The sequence below is a fragment of the Trachurus japonicus genome, chromosome 14 (assembly GCF_045865225.1).
Source record: "Trachurus japonicus isolate A0001 chromosome 14, Traja_1.0".
In the NCBI taxonomy this organism is placed as follows: domain Eukaryota; kingdom Metazoa; phylum Chordata; class Actinopteri; order Carangiformes; family Carangidae; genus Trachurus; species Trachurus japonicus.
The window spans coordinates 6080105-6107665 of NC_140920.1; the positions used below are offsets into that span (position 1 = coordinate 6080105).

The 27561-nt window shown below is 39.2% G+C and overlaps 2 protein-coding genes across 2 annotated transcripts; both read left to right on the forward strand.

Annotated features, from left to right (window-relative positions):
• Positions 1–21631: 21631 nt before the first annotated feature.
• Positions 21632–24395, forward strand: LOC146974117 (uncharacterized). The gene is made up of 10 exons (XM_085797209.1): positions 21632–21819; positions 21911–22014; positions 22110–22388; positions 22475–22568; positions 22739–22806; positions 22929–23174; positions 23266–23301; positions 23400–23501; positions 23583–23645; positions 23799–24395. The coding sequence occupies exons 1-10, from the start codon at positions 21714–21716 to the stop codon at positions 23886–23888; spliced, it is 1188 nt and encodes a 395-aa protein (XP_085653335.1). The 5' UTR covers positions 21632–21713; the 3' UTR covers positions 23889–24395.
• Positions 23938–27169, forward strand: LOC146974118 (uncharacterized). Its single transcript, XM_085798924.1, has 3 exons — positions 23938–24175; positions 24376–26427; positions 27147–27169. The coding sequence occupies exons 1-3, from the start codon at positions 23938–23940 to the stop codon at positions 27167–27169; spliced, it is 2313 nt and encodes a 770-aa protein (XP_085655050.1).
• Positions 27170–27561: the final 392 nt, after the last annotated feature.

The following is a 27561-nucleotide window of genomic DNA, read 5'->3' on the forward strand; positions in this document are numbered from 1 at the left end:
TACCACCGGGGGGCGCTATGAGCGACGTACGCAAATAATATGTCGGATCGTTCAGGGTCTCTCCATAGATTTTTGCACCAAGTTTGAAGCGTCTACGATCAAGTATGAGGGCATGAGAGCCGTTCGTATTTACATGGCGAGCACCGAAACAGTCGCCAAACTTCGGGGCACGCCAGAGGCCAACCGCTTTGAGCTACAGACCTGCGGAGCACAAGATAAGCTCAGCTAGGTCTGACGATGTTCTGGACCCAATTTGGAGCCGATCGGGCGTAACCCCTCGGAGGAGTTCGTTTTGCATAAACCAACTTTGAAGCAAAATGGCCGACTTCCTGTTGGTTGTCGGGTATGTCCGTAATGAGATTTTTTGAAGATCTTGGGTTGATGAATATGTTTACCAAGTTTCGGACAAATCGGTGTCGCAGACTGCCATTTCCTATGCGCGGTCTAGGGGGCGCTGTGGTGCCATTTGGCCACGCCCACATGCGAGACCACCACAGAATCGCAATTTTTGGGCTTCCCCCCCTGCGTGTAAAATTTCATCCGTTTCCCGGCTTGGGAAAGGGGTCGAAATCGCGTTCGAACTCGGGGAATAATAATAATAATTAAAGCCGCAAGCGGCTATGACGGGCCCTCGCTCCACGCCACTCGGCGTCCCCGCTACCCCCGGGCCGCTCTTCGAAAACCCCCGCGCGCAACCGGACGCGGGCGGCTGCGTCGAGGGCGGTCCCCTCGTCGAACACGTGACGTTTCGAGCAAAACGGACAACGTACGATGGAGTTACGGCAGGTTTACGGTTCGTCCACCAGGGGGCGGTAACGGGATGTGGGCCGTTGCGTACGGGGTCGTGACCTCATCACACATGTGAAGTTTCGAGCCGATCGGACAATGTCGATGCAAAACGCGACATTTCCTGTGTCCACAAGGGGGCGTATTGAGCGAGCTAGCGTACGATCAAATGGAGGCTTAGAGGGCGGGCCCCTGATCATGTACTGAAATTTTGAAGTGACTACGACCAAGTATGTGGGCGTGGAAGGCAAACGTAATAGCATGGCGACTAAATGAGCAGTTGACCAACTTTGTCGCCCCCTAGCAGCCACGCCGTTTCACGTAGAGAAAAGCTTTTAATAGTGTTTGACCAGCTCGGTCTCCTGATGATCTGTAGCGAATATGAAGTCAATCGGGCAAAATCCGTGGGAGGTGGCAGTTCACGGTGGAGCGCTATTCCTGTCGCCGCCACAAGGGGGCCATTAGCCGTAGCGTCATAGCGTTCACGAAATACCTTCACCAACTTGTTCGGCATGTTTTAGAAGTGGAATGAAGTTGATGGGGGCAACTATGTATTTTTAATTAATTTTAGCGCACTTCCTGTTACCACCGGGGGGCGCTATGAGTGACGTAGTAAAATAATATGTCGCATCGTTCAGGGTCCCGCCATCATCATGTGCACCAAGTTTGAAGCTGCTGCGATCAAATCTGTGGGCGTGCTAGCATTGCAAACTTCTTAGCTGAATTCGGCAACTTGGCCGTGCCCTAGCAGCCACGCCCCTTTGACCTACACACCTGCGGAGCACAAGCCGTAATCAGCTCAGTCTGGAGATGTTCCGTGCCCAATTTGAAGTCAATCGGGTGAACTCCCTCGGAGGAGTTCGTTTTGCGTCAAAGAAATGCTAACCAAAATGGCCGACTTCCTGTTAGGTTTAGGGCGTGGCTCCAATTCAATTTTTTGTATGTTTGGGTATGATACACGTGTGTGTCGAGTTTCGTATGTGTACGACAAAGTAAGCGAAATTTGTCTATGCAGAAATTCGGAAAAACTTCTAGGGGGCGCTATTGAGGCATTTAGCCACGCCCATGGGAAACGACTCTATCCCCTGAAAGAGCTCGCCATTCTTGACCCGTGGATGAAATTTCGTGAGGACACGACTTCGTTAAAGCCACGAAAAAGGCAAACGTAATTGTACGATAAAAAATCGTCAGTCGCCGCGGCGGCACACGGACGCCGTTCGTCGTATCTTCACAGCGTTCATAATGTAGCTTCAGCAACTGGTTCTGCATGTATTAGAAGTGGAATGAAGTTGATCGGGTGAAGTATGGATTTTTAATGAATTTTTGCGTACTTCCTGTTACCACCGGGGGCGCTATGAGCCAGGCAGGAAGTCGATACATCAAAACGTTCAGGGAGGAGCCAACGTCATGTCCTTTGAATTTCAAGTGGCTACGACGAAGTATGTGCGAGTGAAAGGCAAACGAAATTTAAATTGGGGTGATACACTTTCGCCGCGGCGGCACACGGACGCCGTTGCTCGTAGGGTCAAAGCGTTCATGATGTAGCTTCACCATCCGGGTCTGCATGTACTAGAAGTGTAACGAAGTCGATTTGGTCAACTACGTATTTTTAACGAATTTTTGTACGTTTCCTGTTACCACCGGGGGGCGCTATGAGCGACGTACGCAAATAATATGTCGGATCGTTCAGGGTCTCGCCATAGATTTTTGCACCAAGTTTGAAGCGTCTACGATCAAGTATGAGGGCATGAGAGCCGTTCGTATTTACATGGCGAGCACCGAAACAGTCGCCAAACTTCGGGGCACGCCAGAGGCCAAGCGCTTTGAGCTACAGACTTGCGGAGCACAAGATAAGCTCAGCTAGGTCTGACGATGTTCTGGACCCAATTTGGAGCCGATCGGGCGTAACCCCTCGGAGGAGTTCGTTTTGCGTTTACAAACTTTGAAGCAAAATGGCCGACTTCCTGTTGGTTTTAGGGTATGTCATTTTATGAAATTTTTTGAAGATCTCGGGTTGATGAATATGTTTACAAAGTTTCGGACAAATCGGTGTCGCAGACCCTCATTTCCTATGCGCGGTCTAGGGGGCGCTGTGGTGCCATTTGGCCACGCCCACATGCGAGACCACCACAGAATCGCAATTTTCGGGCTTCCCCCCCTGCGACTAAAATTTGGTGAGTTTTCGAGCATGGCAAAGGGGTCGAAATCGCGTTCAAACGCGGAGAAGCATAATAATAATAATAATAAACATTACAATATCTGGGATATTTTGCGCCAGGTCTATGCAGTACTTGGTTACTTGCTTGCTTACTTGTTGTTACTCGTCGGCTGGCACGTCGATTTATGTGGATGTCGAATAACAATAGGGACCTCCCTGGGTCGTTGACACAGGCTCGGGCCCTAATAATAATTAAAGCCGCAAGCGGCGATGACGGGCCCTCGCTCACCCATGCGACCGCGGGGCCTGAGGCATGCCTGGGCTGCAATGTTTCGTTCATCCACCAGGTGGCGCTAAGCAGTTGTGGGTGGGTGCGTTCAGGGGCGGCCCCTCATCACTCATGTGAAGTTTGGAGTGAATCGGACAAAGCATGAGGGAGTTATGAGCAGTTAATGGTTCGTCCACTAGGGGGCAGTAATGGGATGCGTGCAGGTGTGTTCAGGGTCAGTCCCTCATCACACATGTGAAGTTTCGTGGAAATCGGACAATGTTGATGTAAAATATGCCACTTCCTGTTTCCACTAGGGGGCAACATGAGTGAGATCACCTACGAGCATATGTAGACGTTGAGGTCGTGACCCTGGACCTGTGTACCAATTTTCATGTTGATACGAGTTAATTAAATCCATCAAAAAGCCAAACGTATTTTCATGGCGAGGAATGGTGGCCGCGTCGCCACACGGACGCCATTACTCGTAGCTTCACAGCGTTCATGATGTAGCTTCACCACCTTAGTCTGCATGTTTTAGAAGTGGAATGAAGTTGATGGGGTCAACTATGTGGCATCAGTACACGTTAAGGTAAAACCTGGCCACTTCCTGTTACCACCGGGGGGCGCTATGAGTGACGTAGGAAATTAATATATGGGGACGTTCAGGGCGGAGCCAACATTATGTCCAGCAAGTTTGAAGCTGATCAGATAAAGTATGTGGACGTGAGAGCTGTTCGAAGGTGAAATGGCGAGGAAACGAAAAGTCGCCAAAATCCTCAAGGCCCCAGAAGCCACGCCCTTTGACCTAGAGACCTGCGGAGCACAACTTTTGATCAGAGTGGCATCTCGGTGGTCTCTAGCCAATTTGAAGTCAATCGGACAAAATCTGTAGGAGAAGTTAGATCAAACAGGTCAAAAGTTCAAATCAAAATGGCCGACTTCCTGTTGTGATTTCACCATGTCATTAAGAGGCTTTTTTGTCCGTCTTGGCAACTTACACATGTGTACCGATTTTCATGTTCCAACTCCAAAAAAACCCCTATGGGGAGGGGTTTTTTAAAATTTAAAGGGGGCGCTATAGAGGCATTTGGCCACGCCCATTTCTAACGACTTCAAAATATCAAAATTTTCGCGAGGCCTGATGTGCATGCCAAAATTTACGCGTTTTGGGGCATGTTAAAGCCCCCAAAAAGGCGATTTTAGGGAGAATATAATAATAATAATAATAAACATAGCAGAAACAATAGGGCTTCGCTGGGCGACTTGCAGTCGCCGCTCGGGCCCTAATTAAAGCCGCAAGCGGCTATGACGGGCCCTCGCTCCACGCCACTCGGCGTCCCGCTCCCACGCCCCTTGGTCCCCGCTACCCCCGGGGCGCTGTTTGACCTCACTGTCTGCAAGCAGATGTGGGCAGGTCAGTTAAGGGGTGGTCTCCCATTAATCACGAGAAGTTTGAATTAAATTGGAGAAAGCATGAAGTAGTTATGACAATGTGATGGTTCATCCAGCAGGGGGAGTTAACATGATGTGCGCAGGTGCGCTGAGGTTTGTTCCCTCATCACACATGTGAATTTTAGAGCAAATGGGACAATGTATGCTGGAGTTATGACAAGTTTATGTTTTGTCCACCAGGGGGAAGTAATGGGAGGTGGGCTGTTGTGTTCACATTTGGCCCCTCATCACAGATGTTAATATTTGAGTGAATCAGACAGTGTCAATGTGAAATATGCAATTTCCTGTGTGTACAAGTAGGCTAAAGAAATACAACAGAGGAATTACAGGACGATGACAATTATGTTCTGAATGAAATGGTTCAAGGGGAATAGGCTAATATCTATTTTAGAGCCACAAGTCAATATGTTATTCAGTTACAAGTTTCCTATGTGCGTTACAGGCGAAATGTGAACGTAGAAAATTTATCAAACAGTTGGTCTGTTTTGGCAACAGAGTTTGTTTGCACAGGAGGTGTTTTTTGCTTTCATTATTATCATGCCAGCTATATACATGATCTCATTCTGTTGGTACAGGTCATTTAGTGTTCACAGTGTGGTTCACCATATCCACTTTGTTTTGAGTGTGTGAGCCAAAAAGTAACTTTATGTCTGTTCAGTACAAGATATGTATCATAGACATCTATTTGAACTACATTTTTGAACCCCTCCCCATGTACAAAAAAAAAAAAAAAAGAAAGACAGTGCAAAATGATTTTGCCTTCAAAGTTATAGCTGTGAGTCTTTTTCAGCAACATGTTTTGTTATCCTTGGTGAAATGGTTCTTCTATCCTGCAAGTAGTCAATACATTCAGAAAAAAATGTGGCAATTTTAAAGAGAAAGTTGCAAAGCTGTAATACATATGGTTGATCTGTGTTGAATGTATTTTTGATTATTGTAGTTTTGCCCTTAAGATAGATGTTGTATTACCACCATCAGACCTATTGTCTTGTGTTATTAGTTGAGAAAATGAGGCATTTTGATGTTTTATGAGCATCATCCTTGCTGGGGCTTGAACCCGCACCCTCTAGTACCAAGACCCGTCTCCTACCTAAGTGAGCTAATTTTCTTGAATGGAGACCTTGTGTGGCTTCTGAAATAGACGTAGGGAGTCAGCAGCCAGGCAGCAGTTGTCAAAATTCAGAAACAGAAAAGTTATTTTAAAGAAAAACTTCAAATATCATCCCTGGAATTTATATTTTTATGTTGTTATGAATATTAAAGGGTGAATATGTAGAATATCTATTGGAAGCTACATTTAAAAAAAAAAAAACATTAACGGGGCGTTTTGAGGGGTACAGAATGAAAGTATTGCTTTTACATAAAAAAAAAAGAAAATTCAGTTTGAATTAAAGGGTGAATTGAATATTTATTAAAAGCAATATTTTTTCAAAAATAATACAACCATGGAGCATTTTGAGGGGTACAGAATGAAAGTATTGCTTTTCCATAAAAAAAATTGTTTAGTCTGATTTAATATTTTTAATTTTTTGGACGGGCTCGACAATGATTTTCTTTCTGTAACGGTTCCTATTATACTAGAAATTCTACATGACGGTACAACTGTGGATTACTACTACGGTGCCAGTTTCCGCTACATAGCGGCCGCCTCTCCTCTCCTCTCGGCTTCTCACTGCATGCTAGTCCCTTTTAAACAAAACCCACATGCACCCACTGCAACCTAACTACACAGCTGCTGAATGATTGGCTGTTTCCCTGTTACTGGTGATGTCCGGGGATATGACATGACGACAGGAGACAGCTCTGCTTCTATAGAAATTCGCTTCTAAACAAACAACGAGCTAAAGTTCTGTCTCGCCCAGATGTGCACGGCTTACAGTCACAAACACGAGACAACACACTCACCACGGCAGAAGCACCGGGCGCGAGCGGCGGTTCTGTTGCGTCGTCGTCATCAGTGGCACTTAATTAATTTAGCTCTGTTTATTTTCTCATTGGCTAATATCAGGCTATATGCTTCGTGTACTGGCTGAGGAATAAAGAGTTAAAGGATGTCCAAGTATAAAGCACCTAGAAAATGCATAAAAATATAGTTTTCACAGAGAATCAGTTCCTGTTCATTGTATTTTGTCCTGGTTTATTATGTTGGAGAATAAGCATTATTGTCAAATAGGATAAAAACAAATCCACTGTCTTTTAAAAAAATCTAAGTTGATTATTTATATTTGTTAAACATAAATTAATGTGCAAGAGACTGAATGGTTATTTATTTTCAACCATATAAATTCTAACTTTTTATTTCTTATTTAAAAATATATGTTTCAGTCTAATTCATACTTTACCAGTATTATGTTTATCATGCACCAAACAACATTATAATTAATTAAAAAGTATTTATAACTTGTAATAATAATAATAAAAGGTTGCAGTATCGTGATATTATCCAGAACCGTGATACTTTGTCTGGTATAGTACCATGGTTATTTATTTTGGTATCGTGACAACTATACATCACAATAAGCATGTATTCCATCAATTTTCTGTATTACTTCCTAAAATTGTCATATGGTGTGTTGTGAAAGCTATGTTATAAACAATGAACATGGGTACTTATTTTTCTTTTCTAAGTGACTTCATCATACATTGTAATCATGACTGATTTGATATTTAACATTTCCTTGGGAAAATTCACTATATTTTGGATTATTTTTCAAAATCATCATGCAAAGGAGGACATTGCTCCTCGATCTTTCAAGATATTTTAGAATAATTATTTTAAACTTGTAATAACTGTAACGCAACGCTTGAGACTCTTGCTAGTTCATTTTTCTTAGTGTTCTACGGATATTTTCACAATTTATCACTACATATTTTCTAAATGTTGTGTAGTTTAAAGTTATATTGTGAACATTTTGATTGAAGTTCCTTTTAAAAACCGGGTTGTTTTGACTACTGGTCACATTCAATGTTGTAATAGTTCTACAATGATAAAACAAGCTGTAAATTAAATATAGTTCATATTTGCCATAATAACTACATATGTTTGTTATAGATAGGCCCCTACCGTAATAAACTCACAACAAAAATATTCAAAGCATTTTATGTAGTTGTATGAGATAAAGTCAATACAATATATATATATATATATATATATATATATATATATATATATATATATATATAAAAATATACTATATATATATATATATATAAATATAATATATATATATATATATATAATATTATTATTATTATATTATTATATATATTTTATTATAGTATATATAAAATGGAGATATACTGCCTTGGGCCACTGTCATCTCTAAACTCAACCAAAACTGAAAGTTCTTTAGTACTGCTTTAATGTGGTTGAACCCAAAAATAAAAGTAGAGGTTTTTGGGGGATCACCAAAAACGGTTGTAATTCTGCAATAGTGGGTCTTACAGAGTTAAATGTTAACATTTTTTTTTAAAAGAAAAGGAAAAACAAGGCAGTGAAAACACAAGGTACACACTGAGTTCTGATATCTGGTCTACATTCAAACAACAATGTATCCAAGGCGGCAATACTAGCAACAGTAACTGGGGGTGGGGCTTTGGTGGGCTTGGTGGGGGGCGGGGCTTAGCCAGCTATTTGTTTCCTCCCACTGCGCTGTGATTGGTTGGGAGAGTTCACCCCCATTTCTATTTAATCCTGAGTTCATTGCTCCTTTGGTCTGTTTTGACCAAACTGTGAAGTTCGTAGTAGGTTTCTACTGGGAATCGCAGAGCGAGATAAACAGTCTTCGAGGCATTTTGCTGAGAGAAATCCCTTCCAAGGCTTTTTGCTGAGATAATCTTCAACTTCACTCATCACAGGACTAATTTTGATTTTGTTCATCTTTGAGTCAAGGAACTACCACTCATTACAGTAAGTCAAGCGTTTTCTTGTACCATGAGCAGTTTCTCATTGTTTATTGTGCTTTTGATAACATATTGGCGTTTTTGTGTGTATATAAACTGTTTCAAGATAGCATTCTGCTTTGTTAGGTTAGTGGCTAGGTAGGAGTTGGTGTAGTTAGCTGTTAGCGTGCTCAGGCAGCAGTGAGACTGGTGTTTGTTTCTGAGCTGAGGAGTGAAACTGTGGAATATTCAGTATGGGAAGCAATAGTGTGTATTTAAAGGGGCAGTAAAAAAAAATTCAAATTTCACTCATGAAATTACAGCCTATTACAGCCTGCAGACTGTATTGAGGATATAAAGGCTTAACTTTTATTTGGATGATTTATTTATTCTCATCCAAATGAGTTTGCTTGTTGATTACTTGGCGTTAGGCCACATTTTCTTTATTCTCTTGGCTTCCTTTGTTGTGTGACTTAACTGGAGAGTGAGTAGTTGGTTTTGTGGTAAATCAACAGCTATTTTTAAATCTCCTTTGTTTTAACTCCTGTAAAGTTTTGAGTGTTGTTAGTTTGTGTTGGGGCCCAGTGGTCATTGTCCATCCATGTCCACATCACTCTCTTTGTTTTGGACCATGGCTATTACAGCCTGCAGACTGTATTGAGGATATAAAGGCTTAACTTTTATTTGGATGATTTATTTATTCTCAGCCTAATGAGTTTGCTTGTTGGTTATTTGGCGTGAGGCTACATTTTCTTTATTCTCTTGGCTTCCTTTGCTGTGTGACTAAACTGGAGAGTGAGTAGTTGGTTTTGTGGTAAATCAACAGCTATTTTTAAATCTCTTTTGTTTTAACTGCTGTAAACTTTTAAGAGTTGTTAGTTTGTGTTGGGGCTCAGTGGAGTTCACATGGCAGTGAAGTGGTCCGTTCACACATTTCACGGGTCAGACTATACCTTATGGCTGACCTACTTTTGATTCATTATCATCTTAATAGCATTTAGCATCCAGCTTACCACACCTTAAATTCATGAATGCTTTAAAAGCAAGAAGAGCATCCCCCACAATTGATTTGCCTTTGAATTGATATGAACTTTTTCTTACCAATACAGACTAAGACAAAGGGCAGACTTGGACAAACAGTATTCATTTATTTTTTAGAAAGTCCTGCATTCTGTGAGAAGGAGAAATATTGAGAGTGTTGAAGGTGGTTAGAAATTGTTACAAGTAATTGAAAATGTTGTATTAAGCCCACAAACCATATAATCCCACTTGGGACTCACACCATTTAGGGCAGATGTAAATGAGAATAGTTCATTACTTAAATACATGATCAATTAATACTTTTCTCTTTATGTTAGTGCGGCATATATAGATTCATGTCATGTAGTTGTTTTTAAATGTCATGTGTGTAGAATAAAAATATTCAGATTTTTAAGCAGTAATTCACTGATAGTCCTTTTAAGCCCACAATGGATATTCTCGTCCTTTTGACTTGTGAACCATTCCCTGCCTAAGTTAGACTTCACTTAATCAATCAGCTTCATAATTCAGATACTTAAATACCCAAATTTAAATATTAGTGATATTGCATCTGCCAATGCATTCATTTTATGAATTGTTTGTATTTAAGCTGTGTTTTTTTGTTTTAAAAATAAATTAAAGTTACAGTATGTGTTTAGTTGTAAAGACTGAAATTGACTCATTTATTATCCTCAAAATAGTATTGAACCACGAAACTGTCTTTCACTCAGTCATTGGGTCTTCAGATATCTAGATAAAAAACACTTTCAACCAGCTGCCTGGACCAGAAAATGTGGCAAAATTATTATTCATATTATTATTATTTTTATCATGACATGAATTACAAATTATAATCCTTCGGCAGAAGCACCGGGCGCGAGCGGCGGTTCTGTTGCGTCGTCGTCATCAGTGGCACTTAATTAATTTAGCTCTGTTTATTTTCTCATTGGCTAATATCAGGCTATATGCTTCGTGTACTGGCTGAGGAATAAAGAGTTAAAGGATGTTGAAGTATAAAGCACCTAGAAAATGCATAAAAATATAGTTTTCACAGAGAATCAGTTCCTGTTCATTGTATTTTGTCCTGGTTTATTATGTTGGAGAATAAGCATTATTGTCAAATAGGATAAAAACAAATCCACTGTCTTTTAAAAAAATCTAAGTTGATTATTTATATTTGTTAAACATAAATTAATGTGCAAGAGACTGAATGGTTATTTATTTTCAACCATATAAATTCTAACTTTTTATTTCTTATTTAAAAATATATGTTTCAGTCTAATTCATACTTTACCAGTATTATGTTTATCATGCACCAAACAGCATTATAATTAATTAAAAAGTATTTATAACTTGTAATAATAATAATAAAAGGTTGCAGTATCGTGATATTACCCAGAACCGTGATACTTTGTCTGGTATAGTACCATGGTTATTTATTTTGGTATCGTGACAACTATACATCACAATAAGCATGTATTCCATCAATTTTCTTTATCACTTCCTAAAATTGTCATATGGTGTGTTGTGAAAGCTATGTTATAAACAATGAACATGGGGTACTTATTTTTCTTTTCTAAGTGACTTCATCATACATTGTAATCATGACTGATTTGATATTTAACATTTCCTTGGGAAAATTCACTATATTTTGGATTATTTTTCAAAATCATCATGCAAAGGAGGACATTGCTCCTCGATCTTTCAAGATATTTTAGAATAATTATTTTAAACTTGTAATAACTGTAACGCAACGCTTGAGACTCTTGCTAGTTCATTTTTCTTAGTGTTCTACGGATATTTTCACAATTTATCACTACATATTTTCTAAATGTTGTGTAGTTTAAAGTTATATTGTGAACATTTTGATTGAAGTTCCTTTTAAAAACCGGGTTGTTTTGACTACTGGTCACATTCAATGTTGTAATAGTTCTACAATGATAAAACAAGCTGTAAATTAAATATAGTTCATATTTGCCATAATAACTACATATGTTTGTTATAGATAGGCCCCTACCGTAATAAACTCACAACAAAAATATTCAAAGCATTTTATGTAGTTGTATGAGATAAAGTCAATACAATATATATATATATATATATATATATATATATATATATATATATTATTTATATTAAAATATATATATATATATATATATATATATATATATATATATATATATATATAATATTATTATTATTATTATATTATTATATTATATATATTATAATAATATATAATAATATTATATTATTATATATTATATTATTATATATATATATATATATATATATATATTATATATATATATTATATATTATATATATTATATTATTATATTATTATTATATTATTATATATATTATATTATAGTATATATAAAATGGAGATATACTGCCTTGGGCCACTGTCATCTCTAAACTCAACCAAAACTGAAAGTTCTTTAGTACTGCTTTAATGTGGTTGAACCCAAAAATAAAAGTAGAGGTTTTTGGGGGATCACCAAAAACGGTTGTAATTCTGCAATAGTGGGTCTTACAGAGTTAAATGTTAACATTTTTTTTTAAAAGAAAAGGAAAAACAAGGCAGTGAAAACACAAGGTACACACTGAGTTCTGATATCTGGTCTACATTCAAACAACAATGTATCCAAGGCGGCAATACTAGCAACAGTAACTGGGGGTGGGGCTTTGGTGGGCTTGGTGGGGGGCGGGGCTTAGCCAGCTATTTGTTTCCTCCCACTGCGCTGTGATTGGTTGGGAGAGTTCACCCCCATTTCTATTTAATCCTGAGTTCATTGCTCCTTTGGTCTGTTTTGACCAAACTGTGAAGTTCGTAGTAGGTTTCTACTGGGAATCGCAGAGCGAGATAAACAGTCTTCGAGGCATTTTGCTGAGAGAAATCCCTTCCAAGGCTTTTTGCTGAGATAATCTTCAACTTCACTCATCACAGGACTAATTTTGATTTTGTTCATCTTTGAGTCAAGGAACTACCACTCATTACAGTAAGTCAAGCGTTTTCTTGTACCATGAGCAGTTTCTCATTGTTTATTGTGCTTTTGATAACATATTGGCGTTTTTGTGTGTATATAAACTGTTTCAAGATAGCATTCTGCTTTGTTAGGTTAGTGGCTAGGTAGGAGTTGGTGTAGTTAGCTGTTAGCGTGCTCAGGCAGCAGTGAGACTGGTGTTTGTTTCTGAGCTGAGGAGTGAAACTGTGGAATATTCAGTATGGGAAGCAATAGTGTGTATTTAAAGGGGTAGTAAAAAAAATTCAAATTTCACTCATGAAATTACAGCCTATTACAGCCTGCAGACTGTATTGAGGATATAAAGGCTTAACTTTTATTTGGATGATTTATTTATTCTCATCCTAATGAGTTTGCTTGTTGATTACTTGGCGTTAGGCCACATTTTCTTTATTCTCTTGGCTTCCTTTGTTGTGTGACTTAACTGGAGAGTGAGTAGTTGGTTTTGTGGTAAATCAACAGCTATTTTTAAATCTCCTTTGTTTTAACTCCTGTAAAGTTTTGAGTGTTGTTAGTTTGTGTTGGGGCCCAGTGGTCATTGTCCATCCATGTCCACATCACTCTCTTTGTTTTGGACCATGGCTATTACAGCCTGCAGACTGTATTGAGGATATAAAGGCTTAACTTTTATTTGGATGATTTATTTATTCTCAGCCTAATGAGTTTGCTTGTTGGTTATTTGGCGTGAGGCTACATTTTCTTTATTCTCTTGGCTTCCTTTGCTGTGTGACTAAACTGGAGAGTGAGTAGTTGGTTTTGTGGTAAATCAACAGCTATTTTTAAATCTCTTTTGTTTTAACTGCTGTAAACTTTTAACAGTTGTTAGTTTGTGTTGGGGCTCAGTGGAGTTCACATGGCAGTGAAGTGGTCCGTTCACACATTTCACGGGTCAGACTATACCTTATGGCTGACCTACTTTTGATTCATTATCATCTTAATAGCATTTAGCATCCAGCTTACCACACCTTAAATTCATGAATGCTTTAAAAGCAAGAAGAGCATCCCCCACAATTGATTTGCCTTTGAATTGATATGAACTTTTTCTTACCAATACAGACTAAGACAAAGGGCAGACTTGGACAAACAGTATTCATTTATTTTTTAGAAAGTCCTGCATTCTGTGAGAAGGAGAAATATTGAGAGTGTTGAAGGTGGTTAGAAATTGTTACAAGTAATTGAAAATGTTGTATTAAGCCCACAAACCATATAATCCCACTTGGGACTCTCACCATTTAGGGCAGATGTAAATGAGAATAGTTCATTACTTAAATACATGATCAATTAATACTTTTCTCTTTATGTTAGTGCGGCATATATAGATTCATGTCATGTAGTTGTTTTTAAATGTCATGTGTGTAGAATAAAAATATTCAGATTTTTAAGCAGTAATTCACTGATAGTCCTTTTAAGCCCACAATGGATATTCTCGTCCTTTTGACTTGTGAACCATTTCCCTGCCTAAGTTAGACTTCACTTAATCAATCAGCTTCATAATTCAGATACTTAAATACCCAAATTTAAATATTAGTGATATTGCATCTGCCAATGCATTCATTTTATGAATTGTTTGTATTTAAGCTGTGTTTTTATGTTTTAAAAATAAATTAAAGTTACAGTATGTGTTTAGTTGTAAAGACTGAAATTGACTCATTTATTATCCTCAAAATAGTATTGAACCACGAAACTGTCTTTCACTCAGTCATTGGGTCTTCAGATATCTAGATAAAAAACACTTTCAACCAGCTGCCTGGACCAGAAAATGTGGCAAAATTATTATTCATATTATTATTATTTTTATCATGACATGAATTACAAATTATAATCCTTCGGCAGAAGCACCGGGCGCGAGCGGCGGTTCTGTTGCGTCGTCGTCATCAGTGGCACTTAATTAATTTAGCTCTGTTTATTTTCTCATTGGCTAATATCAGGCTATATGCTTCGTGTACTGGCTGAGGAATAAAGAGTTAAAGGATGTTGAAGTATAAAGCACCTAGAAAATGCATAAAAATATAGTTTTCACAGAGAATCAGTTCCTGTTCATTGTATTTTGTCCTGGTTTATTATGTTGGAGAATAAGCATTATTGTCAAATAGGATAAAAACAAATCCACTGTCTTTTAAAAAAATCTAAGTTGATTATTTATAATTGTTAAACATAAATTAATGTGCAAGAGACTGAATGGTTATTTATTTTCAACCATATAAATTCTAACTTTTTATTTCTTATTTAAAAATATATGTTTCAGTCTAATTCATACTTTACCAGTATTATGTTTATCATGCACCAAACAGCATTATAATTAATTAAAAAGTATTTATAACTTGTAATAATAATAATAAAAGGTTGCAGTATCGTGATATTACCCAGAACCGTGATACTTTGTCTGGTATAGTACCATGGTTATTTATTTTGGTATCGTGACAACTATACATCACAATAAGCATGTATTCCATCAATTTTCTTTATCACTTCCTAAAATTGTCATATGGTGTGTTGTGAAAGCTATGTTATAAACAATGAACATGGGGTACTTATTTTTCTTTTCTAAGTGACTTCATCATACATTGTAATCATGACTGATTTGATATTTAACATTTCCTTGGGAAAATTCACTATATTTTGGATTATTTTTCAAAATCATCATGCAAAGGAGGACATTGCTCCTCGATCTTTCAAGATATTTTAGAATAATTATTTTAAACTTGTAATAACTGTAACGCAACGCTTGAGACTCTTGCTAGTTCATTTTTCTTAGTGTTCTACGGATATTTTCACAATTTATCACTACATATTTTCTAAATGTTGTGTAGTTTAAAGTTATATTGTGAACATTTTGATTGAAGTTCCTTTTAAAAACCGGGTTGTTTTGACTACTGGTCACATTCAATGTTGTAATAGTTCTACAATGATAAAACAAGCTGTAAATTAAATATAGTTCATATTTGCCATAATAACTACATATGTTTGTTATAGATAGGCCCCTACCGTAATAAACTCACAACAAAAATATTCAAAGCATTTTATGTAGTTGTATGAGATAAAGTCAATACAATATATATATATATATTATTATTATTATTATTATTATTATTATATTATTATATATATTATATTATAGTATATATAAAATGGAGATATACTGCCTTGGGCCACTGTCATCTCCAAACTCAACCAAAACTGAAAGTTCTTTAGTACTGCTTTAATGTGGTTGAACCCAAAAATAAAAGTAGAGGTTTTTGGGGGATCACCAAAAACGGTTGTAATTCTGCAATAGTGGGTCTTACAGAGTTAAATGTTAACATTTTTTTTTAAAAGAAAAGGAAAAACAAGGCAGTGAAAACACAAGGTACACACTGAGTTCTGATATCTGGTCTACATTCAAACAACAATGTATCCAAGGCGGCAATACTAGCAACAGTAACTGGGGGTGGGGCTTTGGTGGGCTTGGTGGGGGGCGGGGCTTAGCCAGCTATTTGTTTCCTCCCACTGCGCTGTGATTGGTTGGGAGAGTTCACCCCCATTTCTATTTAATCCTGAGTTCATTGCTCCTTTGGTCTGTTTTGACCAAACTGTGAAGTTCGTAGTAGGTTTCTACTGGGAATCGCAGAGCGAGATAAACAGTCTTCGAGGCATTTTGCTGAGAGAAATCCCTTCCAAGGCTTTTTGCTGAGATAATCTTCAACTTCACTCATCACAGGACTAATTTTGATTTTGTTCATCTTTGAGTCAAGGAACTACCACTCATTACAGTAAGTCAAGCGTTTTCTTGTACCATGAGCAGTTTCTCATTGTTTATTGTGCTTTTGATAACATATTGGCGTTTTTGTGTGTATATAAACTGTTTCAAGATAGCATTCTGCTTTGTTAGGTTAGTGGCTAGGTAGGAGTTGGTGTAGTTAGCTGTTAGCGTGCTCAGGCAGCAGTGAGACTGGTGTTTGTTTCTGAGCTGAGGAGTGAAACTGTGGAATATTCAGTATGGGAAGCAATAGTGTGTATTTAAAGGGGTAGTAAAAAAAAATTCAAATTTCACTCATGAAATTACAGCCTATTACAGCCTGCAGACTGTATTGAGGATATAAAGGCTTAACTTTTATTTGGATGATTTATTTATTCTCATCCTAATGAGTTTGCTTGTTGATTACTTGGCGTTAGGCCACATTTTCTTTATTCTCTTGGCTTCCTTTGTTGTGTGACTTAACTGGAGAGTGAGTAGTTGGTTTTGTGGTAAATCAACAGCTATTTTTAAATCTCCTTTGTTTTAACTCCTGTAAAGTTTTGAGTGTTGTTAGTTTGTGTTGGGGCCCAGTGGTCATTGTCCATCCATGTCCACATCACTCTCTTTGTTTTGGACCATGGCTATTACAGCCTGCAGACTGTATTGAGGATATAAAGGCTTAACTTTTATTTGGATGATTTATTTATTCTCAGCCTAATGAGTTTGCTTGTTGGTTATTTGGCGTGAGGCTACATTTTCTTTATTCTCTTGGCTTCCTTTGCTGTGTGACTAAACTGGAGAGTGAGTAGTTGGTTTTGTGGTAAATCAACAGCTATTTTTAAATCTCTTTTGTTTTAACTGCTGTAAACTTTTAAGAGTTGTTAGTTTGTGTTGGGGCTCAGTGGAGTTCACATGGCAGTGAAGTGGTCCGTTCACACATTTCACGGGTCAGACCATACCTTATGGCTGACCTACTTTTGATTCATTATCATCTTAATAGCATTTAGCATCCAGCTTACCACACCTTAAATTCATGAATGCTTTAAAAGCAAGAAGAGCATCCCCCACAATTGATTTGCCTTTGAATTGATATGAACTTTTTCTTACCAATACAGACTAAGACAAAGGGCAGACTTGGACAAACAGTATTCATTTATTTTTTAGAAAGTCCTGCATTCTGTGAGAAGGAGAAATATTGAGAGTGTTGAAGGTGGTTAGAAATTGTTACAAGTAATTGAAAATGTTGTATTAAGCCCACAAACCATATAATCCCACTTGGGACTCACACCATTTAGGGCAGATGTAAATGAGAATAGTTCATTACTTAAATACATGATCAATTAATACTTTTCTCTTTATGTTAGTGCGGCATATATAGATTCATGTCATGTAGTTGTTTTTAAATGTCATGTGTGTAGAATAAAAATATTCAGATTTTTAAGCAGTAATTCACTGATAGTCCTTTTAAGCCCACAATGGATATTCTCGTCCTTTTGACTTGTGAACCATTTCCCTGCCTAAGTTAGACTTCACTTAATCAATCAGCTTCATAATTCAGATACTTAAATACCCAAATTTAAATATTAGTGATATTGCATCTGCCAATGCATTCATTTTATGAATTGTTTGTATTTAAGCTGTGTTTTTATGTTTTAAAAATAAATTAAAGTTACAGTATGTGTTTAGTTGTAAAGACTGAAATTGACTCATTTATTATCCTCAAAATAGTATTGAACCACGAAACTGTCTTTCACTCAGTCATTGGGTCTTCAGATATCTAGATAAAAAACACTTTCAACCAGCTGCCTGGACCAGAAATGTGGCAAAATTATTATTCATATTATTATTATTTTTATCATGACATGAATTACAAATTATAATCCTTTCATGAAAATAGTGGGAAAAATATTGATCTTCAAGTTCCTAATGCTAATCTTGTAGTTAACAGACAGAATGTATTTTTGTATTTCAACAAGGCATGATGGTTAATGTGAACATCAGTGTTAGTAGCTTTTGTGGCAGAGTAAGTAAGTAGGAAAGTCACTCCCTTTGATGGTGTGTTTTATAGCAATCTATATTCACATTAAGTGTTTGTCAAATCTGTGTGGCTTTGGCGGGCAAAAAACTTTATTGGAGTTGTGTGTGCTGCTGGTAATGTCAAATAATTTCTGAATGTTTGGTAGCAACAGTAACTGGGGGCGGGGCTTGGGGGGGCGGGGCTTAGCCAGCTATTTGTTTCCTCCCACTGCGCTGTGATTGGTTGGGAAGAGTTCACTCCCATTCCTATTTAATCCTGCGCTCACTGCTCCTTTGGTCTGTTTTGACCAAACTGTGAAGTTCGTAGTAGGTTTCTACTGTGAGTCGCAGAGCGAGATAAACAGTCTTCGAGGCATTTTGCTGAGAGAAATCCCTTCCAAGGCTTTTTGCTGAGATAATCTTCAACTTCACTCATCACAGGACTAATTTTGATTTTGTTCATCTTTGAGTCAAGGAACTACCACTCATTACAGTAAGTCAAGCGTTTTCTTGTACCATGAGCAGTTTCTCATTGTTTATTGTGCTTTTGATAACATATTGGCGTTTTTGTGTGTATATAAACTGTTTCAAGATAGCATTCTGCTTTGTTAGGTTAGTGGCTAGGTAGGAGTTGGTGTAGTTAGCTGTTAGCGTGCTCAGGCAGCAGTGAGACTGGTGTTTGTTTCTGAGCTGAGGAGTGAAACTGTGGAATATTCAGTATGGGAAGCAATAGTGTGTATCTAAAGGGTAGTAAAAAAAAATTCAAATTTCACTCAATATCTACTGACCCTCATGTTGACTAAGGGTTAGGAGAAGTTTCAGAGTCCTCAGTCAGAGAAGGCACGGAGGACTCTGAAACTTCTCCCATCCCTTAGGGTGAGTAGATAATGAGTGAAATTTGAATTTGGGTGAACTATTTCTTTAAAGTAATTCAAATTGTGTGTCGTGGTAGCTGCGGTGGCCTCTGACCTTAGTGCATTGTGGTTGGATTTTGTGGTAAATCAACAGGTTCTTTCAAATGTGCTTCCTTTTAAGTGGTTCAAATGTTAAAGTGTTGAGAGTTTAATGGTAATAGTTGGCTTTGCTTTGAGCTTGATTTGTACTGCTTTTTTAGAAGAGGTCAATACTGGCATATAAAGGCTTAACTTTTATTTGGATGATTTATTTATTCTCAGCCTAATGAGTTTGCTTGTTGATTACTTGGCGTTAGGCCACATTTTCTTTATTCTCTTGGCTTCCTTTGTTGTGTGACTAAACTGGAGAGTGAGTAGTTGGTTTTGTGGTAAATCAACAGCTATTTTTAAATCTCCTTTGTTTTAACGTCTGTAAAGTTTTGAGTGTTGTTAGTTTGTGTTGGGGCCCAGTGGTCATTGTCCATCCATGTCCACATCACTCTCTTTGTTTTGGACGATGGCTATTACAGCCTGCAGACTGTATTGAGGATATAAAGGCTTAACTTTTATTTGGATGATTTATTTATTCTCAGCCTAATGAGTTTGCTTGTTGGTTATTTGGCGTGAGGCTACATTTTTCTTTATTCTCTTGGCTTCCTTTGCTGTGTGACTAAACTGGAGAGTGAGTAGTTGGTTTTGTGGTAAATCAACAGCTATATTTAAATCTCTTTTGTTTTAACTGCTGTAAACTTTTAAGAGTTGTTAGTTTGTGTTGGGGCTCAGTGGAGTTCACATGGCAGTGAAGTGGTCCGTTCACACATTTCACTGGTCACACCAAACCTTATGGCTGACCTACTTTTGATTCATTATCATCTTAATAGCATTTAGCATCCAGCTTACCACACCTTAAATTCATGAATGCTTTAAAAGCAAGAAGAGCATCCCCCACAATTGATTTGCCTTTGAATTGATATGAACTTTGTCTTACCAATACAGACTAAGACAAAGGGTAAGGACAAATAGTATTAATTTATTTTTTAGAAAGTCCTGCATTCTGTGAGAAGGAGAAATATTGAGAGTGTTGAAGGTGGTTAGAAATTGTTACAAGTAATTGAAAATGTTGTATTAAGCCCACATACAATATAATCCCACTTGGGACTCACACCATTTAGGGCAGATGTAAATGAGAATAGTTCATTACTTAAATACATGATCAATTAATACTTTTCTCTTTATGTTAGTGCGGCATATATAGATTCATGTCATGTAGTTGTTTTTAAATGTCATGTGTGTAGAATAAAAATATTCAGATTTTTAAGCAGTAATTCACTGATAGTCCTTTTAAGCCCACAATGGATATTCTCGTCCTTTTGACTTGTGAACCATTTCCCTGCCTAAGTTAGACTTCACTTAAGCAATCAGCTTCATAATTCAGATACTTAAATACCCAAATTTAAATATTAGTGATATTGCATCTGCCAATGCATTCATTTTATGAATTGTTTGTATTTAAGCTGTGTTTTAATGTTGTAAAAATAAATTAAAGTTATGTGTTTAGTTGTAAAGACTGAAATTGGCTCATTTATTATCCTCAAAATAGTATTGAACCAGGAAACTGTCTTTCTCTCAGTCATTGGGTCTTCAGATATCTAGATAAAACCACTTTCAACCAGCTGGCTGGACCAGAAAATGTGGCCAAATTATTATTAGTATTATTTTAATCATGACATGAATTACAAATTACAATCCTTTCATGAAAATAGTGGGAAAAATGTTGCTCTTCAAGTTCCTAATGCTAATTTTGTAGTTAACAGACAGAACGTATTTTTGTATTTCAATAAGACATGATGGTTAATGTAAAGTAGTAGCTTCTGTGGCAGAGTAAGTAAGTAAAAGGAAAGGGGCTTGTCACTCTCTTTGATGGTGTGTTTTAAAGCAACCTATAACATTAAGTGTGTTGTTGAATCTGTGTGGCCTTGGCAGGCAAAAAACTTTATTAGAGTTGTGTGTGCTGCTGTTAATGGCAAATCATCCCTAAACGTTGGGTAGTTGGTTTGTTTGTTTGGCGTTTTTTTTTTGCTCTGCTATTTACAATATATGTAAGTACTGGTAACCTTTTTGGTTCCGCTTTTTCCCTGTTTAGTTTGTTTGTATTTTACCTTTAGTTTTGTTGGTTGGTTTGCGCGTTTGTTTGTTAGTTGCTGTCTGATGTCTTATTGTGAGTTTTTTTTGTTTTTCATATTGTAAGAACGCTGGGTAGCCACATTCTTTTGTGCTATTCATCCTCTGTTTGAATGAGAAAGTGTTTTTTGTGTTAAATGAACAGCTATGTATCCTTCTGTTTGTTGTAAGTGGTGTAATGTTTGAATATGCTGCTTGTTTTTAATAGTGTTTGGCAGGTTAGAGTTGTGTGTGGTACTAGCAATGTCAAGTCATTTCTGTATTCATGTCTTTATCTAGATATGTAATTTGTTCTTTCTATTTGTAGATGCCCCGTGGCAAGGCCTACCGTCGTGCCGAGGCTGCTAGGTTCCGGCAGCAGTCTCGGCGGCAGGATGCGACTTTCCTGCCAGCCCGCCCCGCCTTCAGTCCCAGTAAGTATTCTTCCATATATTTCCCTAAACCATTCTCTGTATATGTTTCTGTATGCATGAGCTGAAATGTTGTACGTATTTTCATCAACAGTCCCCGGCACTGGCTGGCGCCGGAAGTCTCTGGAGTGGCCCCTTTCTCCGCGCACCGGGAAGCAGCTGAAGGTGGCCATTCCTGAGAAAGTCCCCGATAAGAAGGTATGTACTATTCAGAAATCATGATGAATGCTGATAATAAGTGTCATTGTGAGTGTACATCCTTTAAGACGTGTTTTTTTTTCCTTTTCTCCCAGCTTGTTCTTTTTGTTGGGGCATCGCATCTGCGCCCCATCGTGGATGGATTCGTGCCTATGGCAGCGGACGGCTACACCTTCGGTTTCCTGTCTGTGCCGGGGGCGTGCGCGAACCTGCTCAGGAAGGAGGTAAATCATGTTGCCCGCACTTGTGATCAGATCCCTGATGCTGTTTGTGTCCTTGCCCCTAGCAACAACCTGGAGCAGACCCCGGACCGAGCAGCTGCAGCGTTTGACCGGTACCTGCGCGCTGTCCTGGAAGCCTGGCGGACTGCAGAGGTAGGTCATTGATGTATTTGTTGAACATGAAATGATATGTACTGTGACTATTGATTTGTAACTGACCGTCATGACATTTTGTGTAGGTTTTCGTCGTGGACCATGTCCCTCGTCTGTCTGTGGAGGGGGTTGTCCAGGAGTCCCACAGACAGAACTTCCAGTGCATCGCAGGACAGCACCGTATGTTTGAAAATATCAATGCATGGGTTTAGGCACTTATGATTTATCAGAAGTATCTATTTCAGCTATAATTGAGGCAATGCTCCTTTATTGTTTGTGTTATGAAAGTTGGAGCGTGCGTTGAGTTTTTCAGTAATCCGTGGGTTTTCCTTGTTTTTGTTGTCTTTAAGGTGTTCGGTTCTACTGCTACGCGGAACGCTTCCCACCGAGGCAACGGCAGCTCTGGGCTGTCGATGGTGTGAGTAAAAATTGTACTTTGAATCTCAGAAATGCTTATTTAGACAACACAGTATGATTGACAGTAAATGTCATCTTGTTCAACATTACTGTATTGTAATCTTTATTTGTTCCTCTTCATAGGTGCACCTCAGTGACGACGCGGGGATGCCTATCCTCGTGGAGTCGCTGGTGGCTGCCACCAAGCAGCACCTGGAGCGGCCCGCGCCTCCGCCACCTCCGCCACCCGTCGTCTTTCCGGTGTCCCCCAGGCCCAGGCCCATTCCCACGTGGACCGGTCGAAAGGTCGCGCCGGAGGAGGTCCCAGCCCCACCTCCACCCACCCCTCCCAGGGACGAGGACGCCTGGACGACCGTGCCAGGCAGGAAGGTAAGAAGACGAACTTTGCCTACATATGGTCATGAACTGAGAAATGAAGGTTTTTCTGTATCCTAATGTCTTTTCTGTTTTGTCGTTGTAGCGCCGCCGCTCTTGGGAGAGGAGGGTTCCTCGAGTGGTATGTTGTCATTTTATTTAACTGTGATCTTGACAGTGACATTCTATTCCGTAACAAAACGATAAGTGTGACAAAAAATCTTTATGTCTTTCATACAGCGTCTTCTTCCCCTGAACCCTTTCTGGCTGCCGCCTGGGATGTTGCCTGACACGGACGACGCTGGTCCTTCGGCCGAGGACGCTGTTTCCACGGGCGAGCAGGTATTTATAGAACAAGAAACTTCTAATAGTTCAGATATTCTTTTTGTCCACTGTTTTGACACTTTGTTTCTGTCACTTTAGCCGCCGCCTGTGGGACCTCGTACTCGACCTGTCCCCAAGAAGCCCAGACGTGCTAGGAAGAAGGTATGTTGTGTTTAAATCCTGAAGGAGATGTGTTCATGTATTATTGTGATGGACAGAAAGTCATTGTGAATGATGTATAACTGCAAAATCTGGATCAGATATACTTGAATATGTAGATTTAATGGGATGACTTTCCTTTCTTATTCTTTCTAGGTCGTGACCTCAACTCCCACGTTGACTGTCCGTCCTGAAGCCCAGGTTGTGGACCAGAAGGCAAGTAGAGTTATTGAATGGTCTTTGTAATTGTGTTTGTTGTTGTGGCAAATTTAACACCATCTTTATTATAGCCAGCATGACTCTCTCTTCCACAGGTATTAATGTTTTCATGTTTCTTCTTTTGCAGGTGGAGGCGACACCCGACCCTGTGTCGACCTGTGATGTGCCAGGGACCGCTCCTACTCCCAGTGTCGCTGCCCTTCCTGCTGCTGTCCCTCCCAGCCCTGCGCCTGTCCAACCTGTTCCCCAGGATGCGACGGTGGTCCGGGAAACCCAGCGAGCAACTGAAGGGGACACACCAGAAGCTACTAAAGGTCAGAGTATTCCCACTGTGACTTGTAGTTGTTCATTGATGAAGGGAGGGTCTCCAGTATCAGGGACAGAGTGTCTTTCTGCAAAACACGAATATGATGTCCATGCTTACGTGTCATGCTGTGTTGTCGCGGCAATTAAACATAGCATCGCTCCGGTTTGTACGTGGCGTGGCGCTGATCTTGATGTTGTTCGCAAACAGGGGTTAACTTTGGGGACTTGGCTGGGGGGGTGAGGAGGCAGTTTGATGTGTGTGGTCAGCAGTGGAATGTGGATTTGGGGGAGCCAGAGTATAGGAGCATCAGGGATGTGATTGAGTTGGAGGAGAAGTTGAAGCAGCAGTTGTCAGGGGATGGCATGTGTGTGTTGGGGCTCAACACAGCAGCAGTGTTGGTCATGCAGCACAAGGACTTCTTTGTTGTTGTGGATTGTGGGGCACGTTCCGAAGAGGGTATGAGGTCCTATTCAGGCAGATCTAGGGTCGTTTTCAACACCACCTTTGATCACCTGGTGCGACACATCATTGCTCTGGGCCAGTCTTTGTTTACAGAGTTTTTTTCTGTCAGTAGCATCTCTGTGGAGCAGTGTGTTGAGGGAGAGAGCAGCAATGTATCTGTTGTTATTGATCCAGTTGTGGCAAGTCAGTCAGAGGGAGAGAGCAGCAGTGTTTTAGTTGTCATTGATCCAGTTGTTACAAGTCAGTCAGAGGGAGAGAGCAGCAGTGTTTCAGTTGTCATTGATCCAGTTGTTACAAGTCAGTCCCAGGGTCGCCCTTCTGTTAGTGGAAGTTTCCATCAAGGTGACTCGACACTGTTCAAGTTTTCTGGTCGGCAGTGTATGGCCATTAGTTTGGTTGCTTTAGTGAGACACACCAAAGACAGCGTCTTTGAGTGGCAGCGTGACACATTGGATGAGGTTGTGTGTGAAGGTGATATTCTGTACACATCCATGTGGGATGGTAATAAGATTGTGGATACAAAATATGGTCTCCCTTTAGTTACAGAGTTGCCCAAGCAGTATGGTTGTCTTGATTTGGAATATGATGTGAATCCTGCACATGGATGTGGTAACTATACTCCAGATGAGTATATTACACCTGAACACATCTCTCTGTTTGATGGCCTCCATCAGAGGTGCACACCAGACAAGTCTTGTTTGGTGACAATTGATATGGCAACATGTGCTGTCATTTGTAGTAAAGATGGTGAGTATGCTGTGGTTGACTCCCATGCTCGCGATGCTGCTGGGATGGTTGATGGTGATGGAAGGAGTGTTGTAGTCTACTTTAGTTCTCTACAGCATGTGTTTGAGCACTTTAGCATATTTGCAGGCGATCGGACATCTCCCAAACTGTTTGAGATCTGGGGTGTTAAAGTAAAACCCTCAACTGTGTCTTTGAGTGATGGTGCAGTTGTTGAGTGTGTAGAGGAAGAGGTTTCCACTCCTGCTCCTGTCACACGAGTGGAGAGTGCTGTTGCAGTTGTTGAGTGTGTAGAGGAAGAGGTTTCCACTCCTGCTCCTGTCACACCTGTGGTGAGTGCAGGTGCAGATGTTGAGTGTGTAGAGGAACAGAGTACTGTGACACCAGTGGTCCGTGCAGCCACTAACAAACGCGAGAAACGTAAATGCACACAGACAAATGGCACTTCCAAGAAAGCAAAGAGTTTTGATAATGATGTCAATTCAGATGTTGAGTTTGTTGGGGATGTAGCATGTAAAAACTTAGAATTCCGTCCCCTTTCTAAAGATGTTGCTTTTGCTTTGTGTAAGCAGACTAACATAGAATCAGAGAGAGTAGATGCCACCTCTTCTGCTGTTGGTTCTTTAGGAATTCCTTGTATGACAGAGAAAATTGTGGGTGATGGAAACTGCTTCTTTAGGGCCGTTAGCCAGGCCATTAGTGGTACACAGAAGTACCATAAGAAGATTCGAAATGCAGCTGTGAAGCAGTTACAAAGCAATCCTGGTGCATATCAGAGTCTTTTGAGAAGCAAATATCCTTCTTTATCAGAATACATCAAGATGTCAAGGATGTGCTATGTTGATAGTTGGGCCACTGAGTTAGAGATTCAAGCCACAGCTGATTATTTAGGTGTTAGTGTTTTCACCTATTATAATGATCGCTGGCTTGAATATAGCTGTCAAAATAGGAAGTTGTCAAATGAAGCTGTGTATTTACATAATGTTAATGCTAATCATTATGAAACAGTTGTCTGTGCTCAGCAGCCTCAGTCACAAAGTTGCTATGGTTACTGTAAGGTTAACACATTTGTTTCTATTGGATATAACTTGAGATGTCATGGTAAAGCTGAGAGTAATGTTTCCAGTGCTAGTAGCTTGAATCCAGTAACATATGTAGTATCTGATCATATGAAAAAGAAAGCGAATTGGCAGAGAAAGCAAAACTATCCACATAATGTTTTGAGGCAGGAAAATTTAAAGAGATATAGCAAACAGAAATATCAAGTGAATATATCTCACAGAGACAAGCTAAAATCTTCAAGCATCAGGAAATATCAAGTGAATATATCTCACAGAGACAAGCTAAAATTTTCAAGCATCAGGAAATATCAAGTGAACAAATCTCACAGAGACAAACTAAAATCTTCAAGCATCAGGAAATATCAAGTGAACAAATCTCACAGAGACAAACTAATATCTTCAATCATGAGGAAATATCATCAAAATCCTGATTACAAAAAGCGTGTTATAGCAGATGTTAAATTGAAACGACAGGTTAAGAAAGAGAAGAAAGAACAGATTGACTTTGTTATACAGCAGTTTTTAGAGGACGTGCTGGAAGGTCCAGAACATGTCTGCAGCGTGTGTTTCCGCTTGCTATTCAGGCACCAGGTTCTGAACTGTAAAAGAGATGGTTATAACAAAACACAGACAGTAGCCTCAATAGCAACAAACTGCATAACCGAGGACTACTTGCATAAGTGTAATGAATTTTGTGTTGTGCCATGTCAGGTGTTAGACACTGCTCGGGGTAAATTGTGGATTTGTTACACTTGTCACTATAAGATTAACAGAGGTGAGATGCCACCTGAGTGTTCTCAGAACAATCTAACAGTTCAGGCTGTCCCTCCTGAGCTGGCCTGTTTGAATAGTTTGGAGCAACATTTGGTTGCTTTACATATTCCATTCATGAAAATGCTAGCTTTGCCTAAAGGGGGTCAAAACGGAGTACATGGTCCAGTGACCTGTGTTCCAGCCAACATTGTGCAGACCAGTAACCTGTTGCCCCATTCCAATATGGAGGGGTCTTTGTTGGCAGTGAAGTTAAAGCGTAAGTTGACCTATAAAGGTCACTATGAGTATCAGTTTGTTGATACTCTCCGCATTAGACAGGCTTTGCAGTATTTAAAACAGACCAATAGCCTTT